The sequence below is a fragment of the Sminthopsis crassicaudata genome, chromosome 4, assembly GCF_048593235.1.
Source record: "Sminthopsis crassicaudata isolate SCR6 chromosome 4, ASM4859323v1, whole genome shotgun sequence".
Classification (NCBI taxonomy): domain Eukaryota; kingdom Metazoa; phylum Chordata; class Mammalia; order Dasyuromorphia; family Dasyuridae; genus Sminthopsis; species Sminthopsis crassicaudata.
This window is the reverse complement of record NC_133620.1, coordinates 39,679,394-39,701,821: the sequence shown is the minus strand read 5'-3', so window position 1 is coordinate 39,701,821 and position 22,428 is coordinate 39,679,394. Positions and strand designations below refer to the sequence as shown.

Below are 22,428 nucleotides of genomic sequence, written 5' to 3'. Positions count from 1 at the left end.
TTTCCTTCCTTAACTCTTTCTTTCTTCCTTTCTTTTTCTTCCTGCCTTCCTTGAGTTTTTCTGTACAAAATTACTAATATGGAAATGTTTTTACATGATTATGTGTATATGTATATATATTAATACACACACAATATATATCTATATATAAAACCTATATCAGATTACTTACCATCTTAGGGAAAAGGGAGAGCAAAGAAGGAGACAGAATTTCAAATTTAAATCTTAAAAATAAAATATTATTTTTTTAAAAAAGAGCTGAAAACTACTCTACTAGCCTAGAAATATATAAGATAAAATGGAAAACACACTTACAGTGTTATGAAAGGCATAACAGTCTGGTAATTCCCGAGAATGGATTGTCTGAAGGTCAATGCCTTTGAGGTTAAAGGAGATTTCAACTTGTAAAAGCCTAAATGGAAAACAATATTGATTTGAAATCAGAGGAGAAAAGTAACTCAAATGTTCATTCCCTTCCACTCAAGTTAGGATTCTAGAATAATAATACCCCAAAAGAGGTCAAAGAAAGAACTGGTTCATTTAAGATAAAACACTCAAATCAGTAGGTTGTTTTTTTGTTTGTTTGTTTGTTTTGTTTTTTTGAGAAACAAAATTGGATGCCCATTGACTAGAAAGTGTCTATGAACCAACTGTGGCATGTGAATACAATGGAATGTTATTTTGTCAAAAGAAATGAAAAAATGAGAAATTTCAAGATTTGAGACAAGACTTGAAGAAATGAATGCTGGGTCAGAAGAACAATTTGTCCAATGGCTATAATGATATAAATCAAAACAATATTAAAAGACAACTCAATTCAGATAAATTGCAATGTCCATTGGTCTTTTCTTTTGGTAGAGAAGTAGGTAACTAAGAGTCCTCAATATTGCATATACCATCTGGATTTTTCCTTCCTTCCTTCCTTCCTTCCTTCCTTCCTTCCTTCCTTCCTTCCTTCCTTCCTTCCTTCCTTCCTTCCTTCCTTCCTTCCTTCCTTCCTTCCTTCCTTCCTTCCTTCCTTCCTTCCTTCCTTCCTTCCTTCCTTCCTTCCTTCCTTCCTTCCTTCCTTCCTTCCTTCCTTCCTTCCTTCCTTCCTTCCTTCCTTCCTTCCTTCCTTCCTTCCTTCCTTCCTTCCTTCCTTCCTTCCTTCCTTCCTTCCTTCCTTCCTTCCTTCCTTCCTTCCTTCCTTCCTTCCTTCCTTCCTTCCTTCCTTCCTTCCTTCCTTCCTTCCTTCCTTCCTTCCTTCCTTCCTTCCTTCCTTCCTTCCTTCCTTCCTTCCTTCCTTCCTTCCTTCCTTCCTTCCTTCCTTCCTTCCTTCCTTCCTTCCTTCCTTCCTTCCTTCCTTCCTTCCTTCCTTCCTTCCTTCCTTCCTTCCTTCCTTCCTTCCTTCCTTCCTTCCTTCCTTCCTTCCTTCCTTCCTTCCTTCCTTCCTTCCTTCCTTCCTTCCTTCCTTCCTTCCTTCCTTCCTTCCTTCCTTCCTTCCTTCCTTCCTTCCTTCCTTCCTTCCTTCCTTCCTTTCCAGAGGCAATTGGGATTAAGGGACTTGCCTAGGGTCACACAGCTAGGAAGTATTAAGTGTCTAAGACCAAATTTGAACTCAGGTCCTCCTGACTTCAGGGCTGGTACTCTATCCGCTGTGCCACCTAGCTCCCCCTGGGTATTGGTTTTTAACCAGTTTCTTTGTTACAAAGAAAGGCTCATTCAATATGAGTGTAGGTGTGGATGAAGAAATGATTGATGGGTAAAATATGTAAGTATGTATATATATATATATATGTATGTATGTAAACATATCAATAACACTTTTTCTTAAGGACTATTCAATTATCTTTGCTTTCTCAAATACATCAACAGATTTCCTTTTTTTTAAGCTGAAAAAAAAAAAGGTTTTTAAATCTAATTACCGATAAAATTCTAGACTGAAAAATGAAGAATTCATCCAATGTCCTGAATTCTCACTATCAGGAACCTGTAGGTCTAAGTGGATACAATCTGAAACAATGAAAGAAAGAAAAAACATTAAACCTTAAACAAACAAAGAAAAAAAAACCAATGCATTTTGTTTAACGTCACTATGGTTTTTGTTAAAATGAAAATACTGCCAGAACATTTTAAAGAAGAGCTGGGAAAAGTGTCTGTTTGGTCCTTTAATAATTGAGGAAATGTAACTATGAGTTCAATACATTTGATACATTTTATCCTTTAAAATCCTTAAAAAAACTATTTTCTATTTAAAAATTAATTGTACTGTTTTTTAGATGATGTGTTAATATGGTATAGGAAGAAGAGCTGAATTAGAAATCAGAAGCCCTGGTTTCAAATACCAGTTCTGCCACTTACAACCCATGTGACTTTAGGTCAGCCATTTAATTTATTGGGGCCTAAATTCCTTATCTGTAAAATTAAAGGATGACCCCAAAGATCCTCCCATATGGTTCTAAATCCATAATCCCATGACCAGGTTCAAATGCAACCTAACACTTAAACAATTTGTAAGATATTAAGCAAAATCACTTTATGTCTTTGGACATAAATGTTTATTCTCTTCTTAAGGATATGGACTGTCATTTTTTTCTTTATATCCCAATGCCTGCCTGTCAGCATTTAATGAATATTAATTGACTAATAATAATTCACATTCATATAATAATTATCGTAAAAGTTTACAGGGTGACCCTGCGAGGTATACAAGCAGTAGTAGCATACCCATTTCACAGATGAGAAAACTGAAGCTTGAAAATGAAGTTCCTTCCTTGCCTCACAGTGCAAGTGAAGATTCCTACCCAGATTTTCCTTCTGCCTCTAAGTTCCAGATCTTTTCATGGCTCTCTGGGTCTCTTCATGGATACTGATTGTACCTGCTTCAAATTGCAGGAACTTAACAGCCTCATCATTCAAATGTAACTTCTTTTCCAAGGTTAAAAGATGCCCTCAGGCTGTAGAGGCAAATGCTCTTTTATGAAGATAGAAAGGATTGCTTTTGGAGGATTGCCCTTTTTGAAAGAAAGGTGAGGAAAGGAAAGGGACAAAATGTTCCATATTGTAATGTACAGAAAGTGATTTAATGCTGGTCATTTTTGTTTAGGGAAATCAAATATATTAACATTCCCTATTCAGTCATCCATTAAACATTTCTTATGCACAGGCTGTATGACAGGCACTGTGCTAGGTACTGAAATACAAATTTATTCATTCATCCATTTTTTTTTTATTTGTTCATTTATTCATTCATTTACTGAGGCAATCAGGGTTAAGTGACTTGCCCAAAGTCACACAGCTAATCAGAATCTGAGGCTGGATTTGGAATTTGGGTCTCCTTAACTCCCTGTATCACCTAGCTGCCCCTCTATGAATATATTTAGAAATATATTTACATTCCATACACATGTGAATGTATGTATACATATGTATAATATATATATATATATATATATACATATATATATATATATATATGCCCCATAGTATGTGCATTTTATATGTGTGTATATAGATGGGGCAATTAGGTGACAGTGGATAGAGCACTGGGCTTGGAATCAGGAAGACCCTTTGTCTTGAATTCAAAGCTGGACACAGACTGTTATCAGCTGTGTGAGCCTGGGCAAGTCAATTAACCCTGTTTGCCTCAGTTTCCTCATCTATAAAATGAGCTGGAGAAGGAAATGGCCAACTACTCCAGTATTTCTGCCAAGCAAACCCCAAATGGGGACACAAAGTTACACATGTCTGAAAAAAAAAAAGACTCAACAGCAACATATGTATAAATATACAATGTTACAGGAGATATTATAGGGTAGATAAGAATCATTTTATCTAATGACTACACAATTCTAGGACAGTAATACTAATTTCAATGTAAAAGTCATGATTATAGGATTTATGTAATAAATTGTACAGCAGTATTCATTGCAATTGACTTAATTGTATAGGAGTATTCATCGTAATTGATGTTACTTTTAAATTTGATGTGGCAATGGTATTTTGAAAGAATTATTTTATCATTTGGAAACTTCCCTCTATTCAATCTGAATGGAAATCCACAGGTCTGAAGTCCGGGGAGTAACCACAAGAAAACAAAAATAGGAATATCAGAAAGAATTTTTTCATACATTATGACTGATTTCAGTGAAGGACATGAGTAGCTCGATTTGCCAAACTTTGCTTTTTAAACAAGGACATCTAGCTGTTTCATGTCCTAAAAGTTTCTCTTTGCAAAGAAAATACAGATAATCAAGTCCAACAATGGCCACGTGGTAAGACATTTTATAAAAGCAAAGAAAATAACTTAGAATTACAGAATTGGCAACCTATCATCAAGTAGCCCAAATACAAAACCTGTTTTTCCATTAGATATTCATTTAGGCCAGATTAATTTGTTTTTGAGGGAAAAGATTGACAATACTACAGAGCTTTGTGAAACATTAGAAATAGGTTACGAATAAGAGGTCTCTCAGCAAATCTTCAAAGCCAGCCTGTATTGCTATTATAGATACTCCTATGTGGAGGAGGAATCTAACAGTCCCTCATTGTTAGGCATGAAGGTCAGATCTGTGGTGTGCTCCTGGTCTTTTGTAGAGTGGGGCTGAGTTTCACCAAACAGGCAGAAATCTGACAAATTCATGCTGTTCTCTAAGACATCATCACTGGCCAAAAAAGGATGCCCCAGCCAAGGTCTTCTTAAACTCTGAGAGGGCTAGCTCTTCAACTCATGGCTACATGAACAATAGCTGGCTGGCTGGCTGGGAAGCACAGAAGTAGGCACAGAGGAACTGGACGTAGGTTTTATGATTATGTTCCTATGTCAATTTACCAACCCAAGTTGGTCACCAATTTCATGAAGATCTGAATTTAACTCATGCTTCATTTACTAACTGTGATCCTGCTGGAGTCATGTTCACTTCAGCCTGTTTCCTCATCTGTAAAATGAGGAGCACTTATTTCATAAGGTGGTTGTAAGAATCAAATGAGAAATCTAGAGAAATCTTCATGGGGAGGAAGCAACAGAAAATAGGATTTGAATCAAAGTCCTCCTGAATCAAAAAGCAATGTTCTTTTCATTGGATCATGCTGTATCCCATAATGTATACAAAACCCTTTGCCCAATATAATTCAAAGTAAATTTACATTTTAATGCTATACCAATCAAAGGGATTTAATAGAACTTTTAGAACTTGATAAAAAAGATCAATTAATTTAGAAGAATAAAAGATCTAGAATATCAAGAGAAATTATAAAAAGTAGGGATTGAGGATAAATAGTACTTTCAGAACTGCAAAACGCAGCAGTCATCAAAATCATCTGGAACTAATTAAAAAATAGAAAAGTAGACTGATAAAAAAGATTAGACAAGGGAGAATCAGAAACAAAGAAACTCAATGATGCAATGTTTCGTGAAAATTAAGATATAAATTACTTGGGAGAAGGTCTCCTTATTTCATAAAAACTGTTATGAAAATTGCATAGCAATCTGGCAGAAATTAGGTTTAGACCAACAACTTACACTACAGGCTACAATATTGTAAATGGATACATAATGTCAACATTAAAGATAATACTATTGGGAAAAATTAGAAGAGAAATAGGTCATATACTTCTCACGATTATGGGTAAGAAATGTATTTTTAACTAAACAAGAAATAGAGGCAATTACAAAAGATAAAATAGATAACTTTTACTATACAAAATAATACATAGATAACATTTACTACTCAAAAATTAAAAGCTTTGCACAGATAAAATTAATGCATATAGGATAATAAGGAAAGTAGTCAAATAAGAAAAATATTTGTGCATCAGATTTCTCTGATAAGGGCTTGGTATTCAATATATATAAATAAAATAAGTGTAAAAGCTTTTCTTCAATAGACAGCTGGCCAAGGATATGAATAATAATAAAATAATAATAAAGATAATCAAAATGGCAATAATCAATATAGAAGTGGTTATGAAATGAATACCAATGCATTATTGGTGGAGTTGCAAATCATTTTGGAAAGCAATTTGGACTGTGTAAATAAAATGAGTAAGATGTCCATATTCTTTGAACCAGAGAGTTAGGTTTTATACTCCAAGGTATCTATAGATAAGAAGAATATTGATAGTAGCATTTTTTTTTGATAACAAAGAATTAAAAACAAAGTAGATTGGGAATGGCCAACAAATTGTGATACCTGAATTTAATGGAATATTACTGTGTTGGAAGAAATGATGTATGTGATAAACAGAGAATTATGGAAAGATCTTTATGAACTGATTCAGAGTGAAGTAAACAGAGCAATATATATATATATATATATATATATATATATATATATATATATAATGACTACAATATAAAGGGGAAAAAACCATACACCAAAAAATTAAAAGCCAAGATAGCAAAATTGTAAATATCAAATATGACTCAAATGAAGAAATATAAAGATATACCCATCCTATCCTTAAATAGAGATTGGAGGGTGCATGTGTTACACATTGCTTCAGATTTTAATATATTGATCAGTTCTGAATTTTTCCTTTTTTTGTCTTTAAAAATATTATTTGTTAAATGGAATAGCTCTCTAGGAAAGAAAATGTTGGGCTATTGGGAAAAACTGAGAATCTAAAAAAAAAGACAAAAACTTTTAAAAAATCTCTTTGAAAATTTTAAAGCATCATATAAATGCTATTATTTTTTGTCAGTTACTATGATCGATTATTATTATTGGGGTGAAGATCTGTCTTTAAATTGCACCTAAACTATGTGACTTAACTTTGTGTCTGAGGCTAATCTACTCTCACAGTGGGAGTTCCCATACCTGGTGTTCCCTCTACCACTTTAAATTTCCCTCACCAAAGTCCTTTCCATGGGAATAACAAAAAAAGATTCTTGTCAGAGAGAAGGGCTGCTCCCCTCAGTGATATGCAAAACTATGTGATCACCTCAACAATTCAAAATGGTAGTTTATTATGATTTTTTGATACATTACCTATTTCAACTTCACTGTCTATGTTGAGGGTATAATTGGATGGGAGCACAATGCCTTTCTTGTAATGCTGTTTGCACACTTTCAAGCCAATTGCATCATCTTCATCTTTTTCATACCCAACCATGGCCAGGGTTATAGTCTTTAAATGATGATACTGTTTAAAAAGAAAGAAGAAAAAACAAACCAGCCCCCGTATAAGATAGGAAATAATAAAATCTAGAATTTAAAGATTTATAAAAGAAGAAAAACATCCTCCTTATCCCCCTTATTCCAGTTACAAGGGCTCATTTGGGCTTCCTGCCCCTCAATATTTATAAGTTATGGCAATAGAATTTAAATGAAATGATCTCAAAATGTTTTGCAGACAACCAAATGCCTCATGACAAATGTTTGAAAGTAGAATGTGCTTCTCACACAATGGGGGGAAAGGGAAGGCTACAGCTATAAAGGTGATATTTTCTTATACCAATGTACCTTCCTCCCAACTCCCTTTCAATAATTTTTCTCACACTTCTCTAGAAAGTCAATTACCAATTAAATATACCAAGTACATTTAAAGTACCTAGTACCAATTAAATATACACCTAGGATTTTCCTGCTATGTTAAAGCCCAAGCTTACATCAATCCAGAGGTCCCAGGATTTCAGAGAAGTATTTTCTTTTGAGAACTGCTTAGGGCTCTAGGTTAGGGGTTCTTAACCCAGAATTCTTGGATTTGCACAGGAAAATCTTAAACTAATCTCTGACTGAAATTTAGCATGTCCTTCAATTATAGACAGAAGCAACAAAACACAATAATATTAAGTAATACCAGACAGTTAAAGGGGTTCTTGACCCCAAGAGGTAAAGAATGTAGTTAAGTAGTCAAAGGAAAAGTAGATTAAAATTTCACCCAAAAATGAAAGTTCTTCTAGAGCTAGTATTGTTTCACTTTTGCCTTTGTATTCCTGGAGCCTAGCAGCTGGCACTTAATAAACACTTAACTTGGGTTTGATTAAAAGATCAAAGAGAGTTAGGGAACCAAATTGGAAATCAATGGATCTAAATGGGATATAAGGTAGCTAAGTGGATTGTGCACTGGGCTTGGAGTCTGGAAGGTCTGGATTCAAATTTTCCCTCAGACACTTATTTACTAGCTTGGGCAAGTAACTGAATCTCAGATTGCATTTAATAAAAATGGAGAAACAAATGGCAAATCATTCCAGTATTCTTGCCAAGAAAACCCTATGGACAGAATTTGCATGTTTTGGTTCATGAGGTCATGAATAAGCAAAACTCAACTGAACCACAATAACAAAATAAAAGATAGGCCAATAATTGACATAGTACAAAAAAAGCCCTTTCTAATTATTTTAGATATTTTTACATGTTTATTTTGGCAGATGTATAAAAATCCTGAACCTATCCCCCTCTCTCTTCAAAAAAACACATATATATAGAATCAAGCAGAGTATTTTAAAACATTATGGAAAATATGCTACCCCAAAGTCTCCCAAATCCCCAAATTCTAGAATTGCAAATATTCATATTTCTAAAAAGTTTCTCAACAGGTCAGGGAGCACAAATGTAAAGATGGCATCCATTCCCTTTTCTTTGTCCATTCTGATGGAAATAAATCTTTCTCACTGAGATCTCAGCAGTTTCCAAACTAAGTCTTACATCAGAGAATAAAAAAGTAACTATGGCCATGTAATAGTCCTTCAATAAAATGACACCTTGCACAGAACTAAAGGAAATGACAAATTTCAAGAGTTGGTTCTGTCAAATTATCACTTAGGCTGAGAGATGATGTCCCCATGGAGAAAAATCTTAAGCCTCTCGGGGTTTTAGGACAAAGTAATTGCACCTATTTCACATCTACAATTGGGCTATTATCCATTTCCTTTTAGCAAAGGTTGTAGTGAAGGGATTTGATTGAAGGGAAAATGCACTAAAGTGCTCGTATGCATTAGTAAAGGAGGAAAGTGGAGCCCAGAATGCATTTCCCCATAGAAACAATGGTATAGGTGTGGGTTAGGCTCCTAAGGGCAGTCCAAAAAAACTTGCTTAAAGATAATGTTCCTAACTTATGTGCAGTACAGCACCACGGGACTTGATTACTTTGCTTAACAACATCTCTTTAGGAAAATGGATTCAGAAGCAACAGACTCATGGAATTTCAAGAGTCCAAAGGGATCGCCTTTTGCCAAGGACAAGCAAGTCCCTGACTGGTGGGCTTGAAGACCATCCTCCAACTCCTGAGCAGCCAATTTTATTACTTTGGGGAGGGGTCTAGTAGGACTTTTCCTTCCTTAGAATTGAAGGCTCACTCTTTCCCATAACCTCTACCCCAATGTGCAGATGGACTATTTGTGTCCGACCTGTAAGAGCACATTCGGAGATCATATTGGTCTGATCAGCCACAATCGGACACACTAACTCAACTCTAACACAATGATTGTCATTTTGGTCCCCTACAAGAATGAGGGACGGCAATAAACCACCAACTAATATCAGAAACACTTTTCTGTCCCCACCTGTCCCCAAGTCCCATGCCAGAGGAGAGAGTTTTCCTTCATTCTCATATACTTCTCTGGTCAAGGGAACAGGACAATCTACTTTGTAGAATTATAGGGTAATTCTACTTTGGGGTAGCATCTTGGCTTGGGGTCCCAAAGAGCAGGCATCAGTGCTACAAAATTCTAGATGTTAGAAAAAGGTTTTCAGCTATCATGTACTTCAACCTATATACAAAAAGGACTGACATAATGGAGTGATCATCCAGAATAAACTGTTACAGGTGCAAGATGCCAATATAGGATAGATGGAGATGTTTACAGGAAGAAAAGGAGGAAAGAAAAGTTCCAAATGGGAAAAGGAAGACAGAAAAAATTCCCATCACCCAGCTGAGGTTATTCCCAGATAACTTCTACATGTAAAGGACATTTCCAGGTGGTCTACAAAGGCTTTCTTTTTGTGTGGACAAATCCCAAGGAGAATACTTACCTGGTTAATGACAAAAAATATGCTTTCATAGACATCTTGCTGTGTATAGACACTGCAACTGTAGTCATCTTCATCTGTACCAGAATATCCCTTTAGAAACAAGTGCTTAAAAGCCACTGTATTATCTTCTTTGAAAGAGACCACCAGCTGGTTATTCAGGCCAAAAAGAACTAGCTGAAAAATACATTAGGATAGAAGTGCAATCATTAAAGTATCCACTAGTTGGAATTTGATTCATTCAACAAGCATTGATTTAAGTACTTGTATTGACTAGGTAAGGAGAATACTATGACAAAAATTAAACCAGTATCCCTCCTCACAAGGGAGAAATGGGGGAAGAAAAGCCAGATAAGTAAACAAAATTACACAGATAAGAAAACATAAAACAAATAAAAAATAATTTTAAGGGGATTGGGAAGGATCTGTAACTGGGATGAACCAATAAAGGCTTTTATGTGTTATTAATCATGATTAAAGATGTTCTTGACTTTACAGAGTAAAATACTTTTTGATATGATAGAAAATATGTAACTCAAAAGCAAAAATTAGTATTTCTTATAAGGGGAAAATATGAGAATCCTTCCTAATAAATACAGGAGTAAAGCAAGAATGTCCCTTCTCTCCATTATTTAACATAGAGCTAAAGATGTTACTGACATCTTTATTGACAGCAGTAAGACAAATGAAAAAACTAAAAGTATACAATGCAAGATTTTGCTTTGCATGGCCATGAATACTTGTCACAAGGATTTGGTTGTTCAATTTTCTTCCAATTTTTTTGGGGGGTAAGGCAGGAGGTAGAAAAAGGAAAATAAATGTTTGTTAATAAAAATAAATTAAGAGAAAAGGTTTTCAAAAAGCAATAAAAATAATTAGCACTGGCAAAGAAATAAAACCATTTCCTACTCCCCTGCCATTTGCTTATGGCATGATGTTATTTGTCTTTCCTTCTTGAAGAGGACTAAAAATCAAGAATCTTCACTCATTTCCCCAAACTCCCCCAATTCTTTATGTAAAGTTTTCCCTTATCAGAATGCAAGGTCCTTTAAAGGCAGGGACTATTATTTTCAATTCTAACCACTTATCTTGGTGGTAGAAATAGGATGTTTAATAAATACTTTTATTTATTTATTAAAAAAAAAAACAACTGAGCGAATTAGATTTAAGTGAGGGAAGGCTGTGTAGTGACCAGCCTCACTTTCTCCTCCTGAGACATCTGAGTCCAGTGGCAAGATACAGATCAGGATGATTGGCAGTGAGATACTTTGGCCTTTCCAGTTTAAGGTTTAACAGATTTGTTTTCTGAGGCACTGCCTATTCAATGATTAAGGATAGGTAAAGAAACACTAGCTCAAACCAACCTTTACCCCAGGGCAAGCCTAAGCTAAAACTTCCACCCATTAAGTCTACTGAAGACAGGACCTAGGTTCCTAATACCACAGTTCTAGATTCCTAATACAACTGCTCTTTTGATGAGGTTAGTCTTCAGAACTTCTGGGTTATTTATTTTTATTTTTTTTCTTCCTTTTGTAACAGATAGTTTTTCCAATTCTTAAAGGTAGACATTTCTTTCTTTTCCCTGTGTTTTCTTTTTTTAAAAGCACATATAGTAACAAAACTGCCCTTCTCTTGATGACCGATTTCTTAGGAATCTGTGGATTCTATCAACCATAACTCTGCTGTTTTCAAAACTTCAGATCCTAGCTCTCACTAGGTGGGAAGTTGGGTAAGTTATTTGGCTTGTCTGATCATCACTTTGTTATCTGAAAAGTGAGGATAAGACCAGTAGAAATTGTACCAGGATTTAAATTCCAACTTTGATGGCATGATGGTTTACTTATAAAACTCAAGGAAATCATCAACAGTATGGTTTCCTCTTTGTAATCTTCAAAATACACCAGATTCCAACATTGTGAATCTGAACTCTGATTATTCCCCTTTCACCTTAACTTGTCTAATTGCATACCTGGCCCTTTTCCCATCCTTTGCTAAGCCATGTCATCTATACTCTAAAAGGGGGAAACCCTAAAACTTTTCCTATGAAAACTAGAAGAAACTCAAAGATAGCTCTTCTTCTTCAACCAGAACTCCAATCCCTACAATGAGACTCCAGGTTCTGCTTCAGAGTTCAGAATCAGAACTCTGATTCTGAGTTTTCACTTTATTTTGCCTGGTTCTTATTCCCACCATGGCACTTCTTGGCCATCTCCAAGCCACAGTGCCAAACCTTAGTATCTTCACCAATCCCTTCCCAAAACTCCTCCCAAATCTTTATAGAAAATTTTGCCTTATCAGTATGTAAGCTTCTTAAGGGAAGGAACTGATATTGTTATTTGATAGTATTTTTATTCCAACCACTTATCTTGGTGATAGAAATAGGATGTTTAATAAGTGCTTTTGCTCATTTAAAATTTTATTAAAATTTTAATTTAATTTTAAAAAATTAAAATTAAAAAAAAGATTTTTAAAAAACTGAGAAAATTAATAGCTTCAGCAATGCAGCAGGATGCAAAATAAATCCACAAAAACTCATCAACATATGTATAAAGCAATTGTTAGTCCTTTCTTCTTTTTTTTTAATAATAGCTTTTCATTTTCAAAATACATATATAGTTTTTAACATTCATCCTTGCAAAACTGTTCCAAATTTCTCTCTCCTTTCTCATCACCCCCTCTTCCAAACAGCAAGTAATCCAACATTTGTTAAACATGTGCAATTCTTCTATTCATTTTTCTACATTTATCACGTTGCACAAGAAAAATCAAATCAAAAAGGGTAAAAATAAGAAAAAAAAAAGCAATCAACAAAAAAGGTAAGAATACTATATTGTGATCCATTCAGTCACCTAGTCCTCTTTGTGGATGCAGATGGCTCTCTCCATCTATATAAGTCTACTGGAATTGGTCTGAATCACTTCATTGTTGAAGAGTCACATCCACCACAGTTGATCATCACATAATCTTGCTGCTGCTGTGTACAGTGTTCTTTTGAATGTACCACTTAGTATCAGTCCATGTAAGTCTCTCCAGGACTCTCTAAAATTATCCTGCTGATCATTTCTTACAGAACAATAATATTCCAAAACATCCATACACTATAATTTATTCAGCCATTCTCCAACTGATGGGCATCTACTTAGTTTCTAGTTCCTTGCCACTACAAAAAGAACTGCTACAAACATTTTGCATCCGTGGGTCCTTTTTCCTCTATTATGATCTCTTCAGGATACATAGATATGAGAGGAAGGAAGAAAAATTTAGAACACAAAAATTTTACAAAAATGAATGTTGAAAACTCCCTTTATATGTATTTGGGAAAATAAAATACAATTGAAAAAATTTAAAGGCCATATTTCAAGAAATCATAAATTTAAACTTCCCAGATTTCTTAGATGAAAAGAGAAAGTGTCTTTTGGTCACTTCCTAAAAGAAATCCTAAAATTAAAACTTCTAGGAACATTAAGGCAAAAATTCAGAGCTTTTAAGTCAAAATTGGCTGCAAGCAGCCAAATAGAAAATATTCAAGTTCTAAGGAGCAACAGTATTCCACGAGATTTAATAGCTGCAACTCATGGCAAAAGAGGAGAGTTTGGAATACAACATTCAAAAGGCAAATGATACAGCCTTACAAATAAGCATAATTTATTCAGAAAACAGGGTATAATTCTATGGATGGAAAAATAATCTTTAATGAAATAAAGGTTTTCTAAATGTCCATGATCTAAAGGCCAGAACTAAGAGAAGTAAGAGCAGAGCTTTGGAGGAGTGAAAAGGTTTTGGCAAAGACTATTGAATAGAACATGAATAGGAGATGAAGTCTGCACATTGAGTTAAATTAGTAATTAAGTATGACTAGTGCCCCTCCAGAAATAGAGATTAAGCAGTTATGGGAGTCATCAATCAGAACAGCAAGGTTTTGAGGAAGAAGTCACTCTATAGAATAATATTTAAAAAAATATTTTAGGAACAAGTACAATTAATAATTTTATTTTTCTTGATTGAAAATAATTGCATAAGTTAACTCACTTTATTTTATATTTAAGCATATTACAAACTTCTAAATCAATCTGAAAGTTTCTTTAGAGTTAAACATCATCCTGATTATATAGATTCTGGCTCTGATGCTTTGGGTCTTCAGGAAATAAATCCTCAAATGTTCAAGAATCTTTAAGATACTTTCTTTTCAAATTGGAAATTGGGTAGATATCCATCAAATTGGAGAATGGCTGAATAAGTTATAGAATATGAAGGTAATGGAATATTATTGTTCTATAAGAAATGAACAAGCTGATTTCAGAAAAGGCTGGAAAGATTTATACGAACTGAGACTGAGTGAGGTAAACAGAACTGGAAGAACACTGGACACAGTAACAGCAAGATTATGTTATGATCAACTATGACAGACTTAGTTCTTCTCAGTAATACAGTGATCTAAGATAATTCCAGTAGACTTGGGATGGAAAATGCCATCTACATCCAAAGAAAGAACTATGGTGTCTGAATGTGGATTGAAGCATATTATTTTTACCTTTGTTTGTTACTTCTTTCTCATGCTTCTTTTCCCCTTTTGGTCTAATTTTTCTTGTACAATGCGATAAACATGGAAATATATTTAAAACTATTGCACATGTCTTGCTATTTTGGGGGTGAGGGAGGTTAAAAAAAGGCAGAAAAAATTTGAAACAAAATCTTACAAAAAGTAATGTTGAAAACTATCTTCATATGTTTTTGGAAAAATAAAATACTACTGAAAAAAGTTACATTAATTTTTTTTAAAAGATGCTTTCCTTTCAGTACTAGGAAATCTTAATTCAAATTTTTATTTTTTGTTAACAACTTATTAGCAAAAGGTGGTAAATCCCCTTCTTAGAACTCCCAAATTAGCTTTCTCTGCATTATCTAGCCCCTCAGACTTTTGTGAATCTTCTTTTCCTCTTGGCAAAAACAAAAGAAAGAGGAGAAAAGTCTTGTTATCTTGTGAAGATCTTTTTTTCCTGAGTAGAGGAGATTTCTAAGATAACTTTATTACCTTAACCCCAATTACTCTCCTTCCCACCAAATATCTTTGTCACACCTAAATACAATTGGTCTTTTTAGTAATATCAGAGGGTGAGTCCAACAGTTTTACAATCTATTTTTTTTCTTGAAGTTTATTTAAAAAAAAAAAAAAAAACTATGTTTTTTGTTCTTGGAACAGTTAAAAATATGTTTGAAAAGAATATAATAGTTTGTAAGTATAAATATCAAGTTATTTCTTTACAGAAATGTTAATAGTGAAGTCCTAAAGAATTGTCTAAAAGGGAGTTATAGAAACCTCCCTTGAGCATAGTAACTTCAGGCTAGGACTTTGAAGCTAGATTCATGAAAATTTAGCAAGAGAAGATGAGAACAGAAAAAGTCAGTGGATGAGTCAGAGAACAGGCAGAAAGATTGTCTTAGGGGAAGAGATATGGAATAAAGAAGTTTGGGTTTAAGATTTTTACTTTTCAGGTATAGCCAGACTCAACATTGACAAAGGCTGGATTTTTCAAAGTTTGGACAACTAGATCCATCCTTAATATTGATTGGCTACCAACTTTAGCTCTAGACAAAAGTTGGAGATAATGAATCTCTTTTCATTGCAAAGGTGGGGAACTATAAATGTGTATCAATATCATATTATCACACATGGCAGATATATGAATTAGTTTGGCTGAATTTTTTCTCTCTCTCTTTTAAAAATCTACTACTGCTACTATTACTACCACTTCTTGGCCATCTCCAAGCCACAGTGCCAAAGCTTAGTATCTTCACCAATCCCTTCCCAGTAAGATAACTTTTTATATATAGTGCCTACTATGTGCCGGACACTACATTAAGTGCTTTACAATTATTATTTCACCCTTACAAAAATATTGAGAGATAAGTGCTCTTAGTACTCCCTATTTTATAGTTGAGAAAACTGAGACAGAGTTAAAGCGACTGGTTGAATACGAACTCAGATCTTCCTGACTTCCTGACCTGGTACTCTATTCACTGTACTTCCCAGCTAGCTGGAAAGGGTTGGGGGCTGGTTATAGGATTAGTGAGAAATATATTCAGAAAGGAATGTGATATAAAAGCAAAAGGGTAAGTTTTAAAATAAATACAATTTTTATTTAAATATTAACTTAAAGATAGCAACAGAATGGTCAGTAAATAACATGTCATATGATTATCAACAGAACAGTCAGTAAATAGCATGTCATATGATTATGAATGTATAAACTCTATTATTAATGGACAAGCTCTGGACAATTATTCAGACACTTAAAAAAAAAGAGACTTTAATATAACTATACCTATAAGCATTTCTCACAGATGTGATAGCAATAAAGAATTAAGGTGTGCTTTGAGACATTGTATTCACAATATTACAAATATATTAGGAACATTGAAACTAGGAGGAGATCAAAAGGTATCCAGTTTCCTCAAACCCTTATGTGTTTGCATCTAAAAATAATTTTCTGGTAGCCAAATCTGGATCTAAGAAGGGAATTTAAAAGTCTTCCCTTCCAACTGTAGCTAACTAAAAAGAAAGTCAAAGTCTCAACAAAGAAATTTATTATAAAGGAGTTCAAAGAACATTGCAATCTGATTCCCCTGGAGTAATGAAGAAATATTTGCTGCAGATAAGTTTTAAAGGAGCAATTGCATTGAATTATCCAGCACCAGCTTTTTTCTGGCACATAACATGGAGGGCAATCTCAGATTGTGAAATCCATGGAGGAGAGACTTCTGGTACCAGGAAAAAGTAGGGCCCCACTGGGGCTGTGTAAGGAGAAAAAGGGAGGGGAAAAGGAGGGCCATTCCAAGAATGCTGCTCCTTCCTTCAAAGAGATAATAAGGCTCAGAGCTGGAGAAAAATAAAAAATGGGAAATGGAACAATTTCCCTTCTCATTGGCCCTGGACACCAAACCATCAAGGACTGGAAGTGAAAAGGCAGGAGACTTCGAATAAGAAGAGAAAAGACAGCATTTTTGTAGCTGGGAGAGCCCCCTTTCCCAATCACTCCCATCATGGTCTAATAGAAAAAGTACGGGATTTGGGAATCAGTGGCCATGGGTTGCATTCTCAGATCTTCCTCTTCCTAACTCAGTGACTTTAACCATGTCACTTAAACTCTTTAGTCCCAAATTTCTCACCTTCAAAATGAGAATATTGGTCTAGGACCAAAGCTTCTTACACCCCATATGGGGTCATGTAAAAATGTAGGAAAGTTGTGAAAGTATGATTTATTATACTAAATATTTGTTGTATATAACTATTTTATATACCTACATGTCTGGGGTCACGTAAAAATTTTACCAGCAAAAAAGGGGTTGAGAGTGGAAAAAGTTGAAGATGGCCTGGACATGACCTTCTGGCTCTAAACCTATTAATTCTGACAAAAGATTTTATCTTGTCCAACCTGAACTTGAACAGGAAGCCCTTCCTATCGAATCCCTGGCAGGCAGGCAGCCACTTAAAAGAAGCCCTTTATCTCAAGCCTGGGCAGTTTTGTCCTGGCACTCTAGACATTTACATGGTAGCTATCTCCAAGCCACACTATGTCACGAGTTTCTGCCCTAACAGGAAGTGTATAAAATCTCACAAGCTAGAGAAAACATAAGACTTTTGCCATTACCAAGTTCTTTCAGTACCCCATTTGAGGTGATACCGGGATATTTCTTGCTGTGGGTGCTACAAATCTTTAATCCAGGATTTCATGGGTGCCTGACCCTTTGCTTAGTTTTGACACACTATTAGACTCCTACTTTGTATTCCCAATCCTAGATATTAGGAATATCTCACCTAGCTTCTGATGATGGTAGCCCTTCTATCAATGTGGCAGCTTTCATACATGCTCCAGTGATTAGACTAGTTCAGGAGCATCTACTGGCACCAACACAAGGCATCAAGGTCCAGAGAAATCAAAGCTTTGGAGATCTGGCTGAACTTGACGCTGATGCTGTCTTCTACTGGACAAATAAATCACCTTATCTCTCAAATGAGAGATGTGTAAAGAGTTTACTAAAGTGCCTGGCATGTAGTAGGTGATACATAAATGCTTCCCCTCAGGGTTAAGTAGAAAGTGTTAAGATCCTGGCTTGGGGGGGTGCTAGTGAATAGCAAGAAAAGACTGTATTTTGAAGGAAAAATGAAGAAAGTCTTTTGAGGGCTGAAAAGGGCAAAAGAAAAATACTTAGGGATCCAAGATAAATAAGAATTAAAGAGAACATAGCTACCCTAAAGCAATGCAAAATGAGCAACCTTAAATCTACTGCATTCCCAGTTTCTGAAAAAATTGATGGATATCACAACTGACCCAAGATCAGAAACTTATGAAAGATTTTAGAGGGACAAAGTCTTTGAGAATGTCCCAGTTCCATGACTCTCCACCACTTCCCCACTATCCTCCCACCACCAAAAATAAGGAAGCAAGACTGACAAGACTGACAAATCTATGAATTTGACCTTTATTGGTTGATTTCTAGAAAACAATACCAACTGAATGCTTAGTGACCATCTAGAAAAGGAAGTGTGATTGCTGTGATCTGATGTAGCGTGACTCTGCTAACATGTTAGATCTTTATTTCCTCTTTTTTTTTTTTTCTTTTAAAACAGAATTCCTTAGACCAGAGCCTCATCCCCAGGACTTTTTCAGATACCTGACTCATCCTGAACTTTTAAAGGACAAAGTTACTCAATGTTCTACGACCTAGGGGGAGGGACCATAACTGGAGACACTGCTTATCAAGTCACATTGTTGTGAAGTTTTGATTGACTTTGCTCATTTTTTTTTCCCTTCTTCTTCCTATTTTTCTTTCTTTTGTTATTAGGAAAAATTCTCCAGGTGAAAGGAAGGAAAGACAATGTAAAAAAGAAATAAATAAAAATCCACTTTTAAAATGGCAAAGGTTAAGAATTGAATTCAGTTCTCCTTCCCCCCTCCCTCCAGCTGCTGCTACTTTCTACCTATCAAGTAGGTATCACGTGAGTATATATTGATGTGTATGTGATGTTGTTCAGTTGTGTCCAATTCTTTGTGACCTCATTGGGAGTTTCCTTAGCAAAAATATTGTAGTAATTTGCCTCTTCCTTCTCCAGTTCATTTTAAAGACAAGGGAACTGAGGCAAATAGGTTAAGTGACTTGCCCAAAGTCACACAGCTAGGAAAATCAGATTTGAACCCCAATGAGCTGTTCTGACTTCAGGCCTGGTACTTCATCCACTTTGCCCCCTCAGTGCCCCTAATGTATGTGTTTATGTTGTTATTCCTGTCTATCATGTCTAATCTCAGCTGGGATTTTCTTGGCAAAGAGAATACTGAAGTGATTTGCCATTTTCTTTTTTTACATTTATTTTCCAAGTGAGGATACAAAAGGGATTATGCAATTTTCCCATAATCACATAGCAAGGAAGTATCTGAGATTAGATTTGAATTCAGTTCTAAGCCTGGCACTCTGCCTCCTGTGCCATCCACCTGCCCATGTATATGTGTGTATTTTTATACACACATATAGGGTATATACTTATATATACAAACATGTGTAAGTTGATATATAAATGTATATGTATATATGTGCATATATGTGTGTACATATATATGCACATCTTACTTAGACACATATATAATATACATAATATTTATGCATATTATATATGTGAATATGGGAACTAAAGCAAGGTCCACTGCACCCAAATTCAGTGCCCTTAGTGATGAATCCCTGAATTTTTATTTGGCATAGTGGAACACAAAAAGATTTTCAAGTCAATAAATCATTCACAGGAAAGGAGAAGGCTGTTATGACTTCCAGAGGCTTTGACATCCAGATTTCTGAAACCATGGGCACATACAAGCTTATTTCTAATGACACTGAACTGGGACTATTGAAGGCCTGAATATTATTCAGATACTACTTTGACATCTATAGTTCTGCTGTGTATATTCCCCAACCTTAAAGATAATTGCTTATGCTTTCAAAAGGATCTAAGGGAGGACTGGGGAGTAGAATCAAGAGTTGTTCAGTCATTTTAGTCTGACTTTTCGTGACTCCTTTTGGAGTTTTGTTGGCAACAAAACTGGAATGGTTGGCCATTTCCTTCCCCAGATCATTTTACAGATTAAGAGACTAAGGTAAATAGGTTTAGTGTCTGCTTAGGGTCACACAATTACAAAGTGTCTGAGATTGGATTTAAACTCAGGTGTTTCTGACTCCAGACTCAGCATTCTGTCCACTAGTTACCTCATAGAATAAAGAAGCAAAAGTTAAATATCTCCTCACATCTTCAGTTAACCAGGTAATGATGGACAAATCCATTGAACCATGCTGATTAGTTGATTACTTATGTCAATATTCCAGTGCTTAGAATACTGATAGCACATAGTAGGCATTAATAAATGGTGGTTGATTGATTGATTGTCATTTAAGGAATGGAGAAGTTAATCACCAGGTGGTCCAGAGACTAATTTACCTTTTTTGGTTTCATCAATTGTGAAAACCATCAATTAAGTTGCAGCAATTTGCCTTGGTAGCACAGGACAAGGCTGACAACAGACAATAAATGCTGATTGATTAATTGAATAGGAGTGCTTATACACAGACAAATCCATGAATCCTAAAGAACCTGGGAATGTAAATACAGCATCCTTCTAATGAAAAGCCCAACAAATATCAGTAAGAATTCAGAGTCTTTTTAAAAACAAAACGGAAAGCAAACCATTTTTCTGATAGTAACTATATAAAGGTGTTCATGATAGACACAAAAATATTAATATATTAGAAATTACCTGTGTTGTCACCATTACAATCTTCAAAATCTGCAATCCCAATTTCCATGGAATCTGGTGTCTGGCTCGATACTTTTCACATGGATTCATGAAGTAAAACCTCAAGTCTTCTTTCAGGCACTCCTCCATCAGATCAGATTCTGGATGGGCCGCCATCATGGTACTGACAAGAAAAGGATTCATTAAAGCCCTTTCAAAAAATCTGATCTCTATCCACTTTGGTATATGCTCTCCTTATTCTGCATGCAGTTGGAACATAATAAAAATATTTGTTGATTTGAATGCATGCATCCACTATATCTCAAAATAGCCACTTCACAAAACACTAATATTAAAAAAAAATTGTAACTCCTAAAGAAAAAACGTTAAACTTAGGTTTTTATTTGCAATTTTTTTCTGACAAAAGCTCCATATAAAGTCACAGAAGCCTAAACTACAATGATGTCTGTAGAATTGAGAAAAGAAAAAACAATGCAAAGAACACTGCAAATAGTACTGAGGTAAAACTGATCAATTGGATTTTTGAGGGGGAAGGTAAGAGGAATTGAAAGATAATTGAGATTTTGAATCTGGATGAAGGGAATAAATTGTATTGTTATTAACAAAAATAGAATGGTAAAACGGTGCCTTATATACAGTAGGTGCTTAATAAATGTTTGCTGAGTTAAATTAACTACTAAGAGAACTTAAAAAAGAAAATGGATTCCTAGGGAAATATAAATTTAGTTTTAGGTACATTAAGTTAGCCTTTGTGACTTCACTATGTCTTAATCAAGAAATCATTTGGCTGAAATGAACCCCCACTATTATTATTACTTTTATCTAGATTTCTCCTAATTAAAATATCAACTGATAAAAATTAGAGGCATAATTGTAAAGAAAATAAAAGGAGGCAATTTTGAGTCAAAAATGTTGCACCAAATAAAAAAGGAAAGTTTTGCTTCCTATTACTTATAAGGAACTGGAAAATTGTATTAACTTTCTATAAGTAAATTTAATAGGACTTACAAATTCAAAAATTAGAATTAATTCCAAACTAGTTATTCAGGTTTTAAAAGTTTTTAGAATTTTGAAATAACTCATTTACAGTTGATCCAAGCATCGTGATATAATGGATAGACCTGCCTCCAAATCAGAAAGAACTGGGTTTAAATACAAATTCTGATACATTCTGGCTATGTGACCTTGAACAAGTCACTTAAAATTTTAGTACCCCCTGTAACATATCTCCCAGACTGCAGAATGGTGTTAATCTGCAATGATGAAGGGAGTTTTATAACTTGGGAGTTGCTCTCCCAATGGAATAATAGGTCCAGACCAAAAAACCTCCAAAAACCGAATCCTTATATCTGATTTCTATGTCATATGACCAGCAAGATGGTGGACTAAATAATCTTGTGGAATCCTCAACTTAGAACTTTCAGAATGACCCAAAAGAAAAATGAAATCAAGAGTGGGGGGGAAAAACACAGGCAGGAAAATGTCAGAAGGTCTAGTGCTCAAGGCAATAATAAAAAACTCAGTTAGCAGACAAGAAAAAAAAAAAATGGAATCCACAGTGTAGAATTTCCCCAAAGATCAAAAGACATTAATAGATCCAGAATAAAAAAAATTTTAAAGTGGAGAAAAATCTGACAGAAGAGAGACAAAAGGAAAAAATAATTTTGTTTTGTTTTTAAACA

General features: G+C 34.8%; 1 protein-coding gene across 1 annotated transcript in view; it reads right to left on the bottom strand.

Moving 5' to 3' along the window:
• The window catches only part of MCOLN2 (mucolipin TRP cation channel 2), a 76,877-nt gene that overhangs the window by 40,085 nt on the left and 14,364 nt on the right, over positions 1 to 22,428 (bottom strand). Inside the window, exons 2-6 of the mRNA XM_074266357.1 lie at positions 20,747 to 20,909; positions 9,954 to 10,127; positions 6,969 to 7,122; positions 1,905 to 1,992; positions 316 to 412 (exon numbers count right to left, since the gene is read on the bottom strand). Coding sequence (XP_074122458.1) covers positions 316 to 412; positions 1,905 to 1,992; positions 6,969 to 7,122; positions 9,954 to 10,127; positions 20,747 to 20,909 — 676 coding nt within the window. The remainder of the gene's footprint in view (positions 1 to 315; positions 413 to 1,904; positions 1,993 to 6,968; positions 7,123 to 9,953; positions 10,128 to 20,746; positions 20,910 to 22,428) is intronic.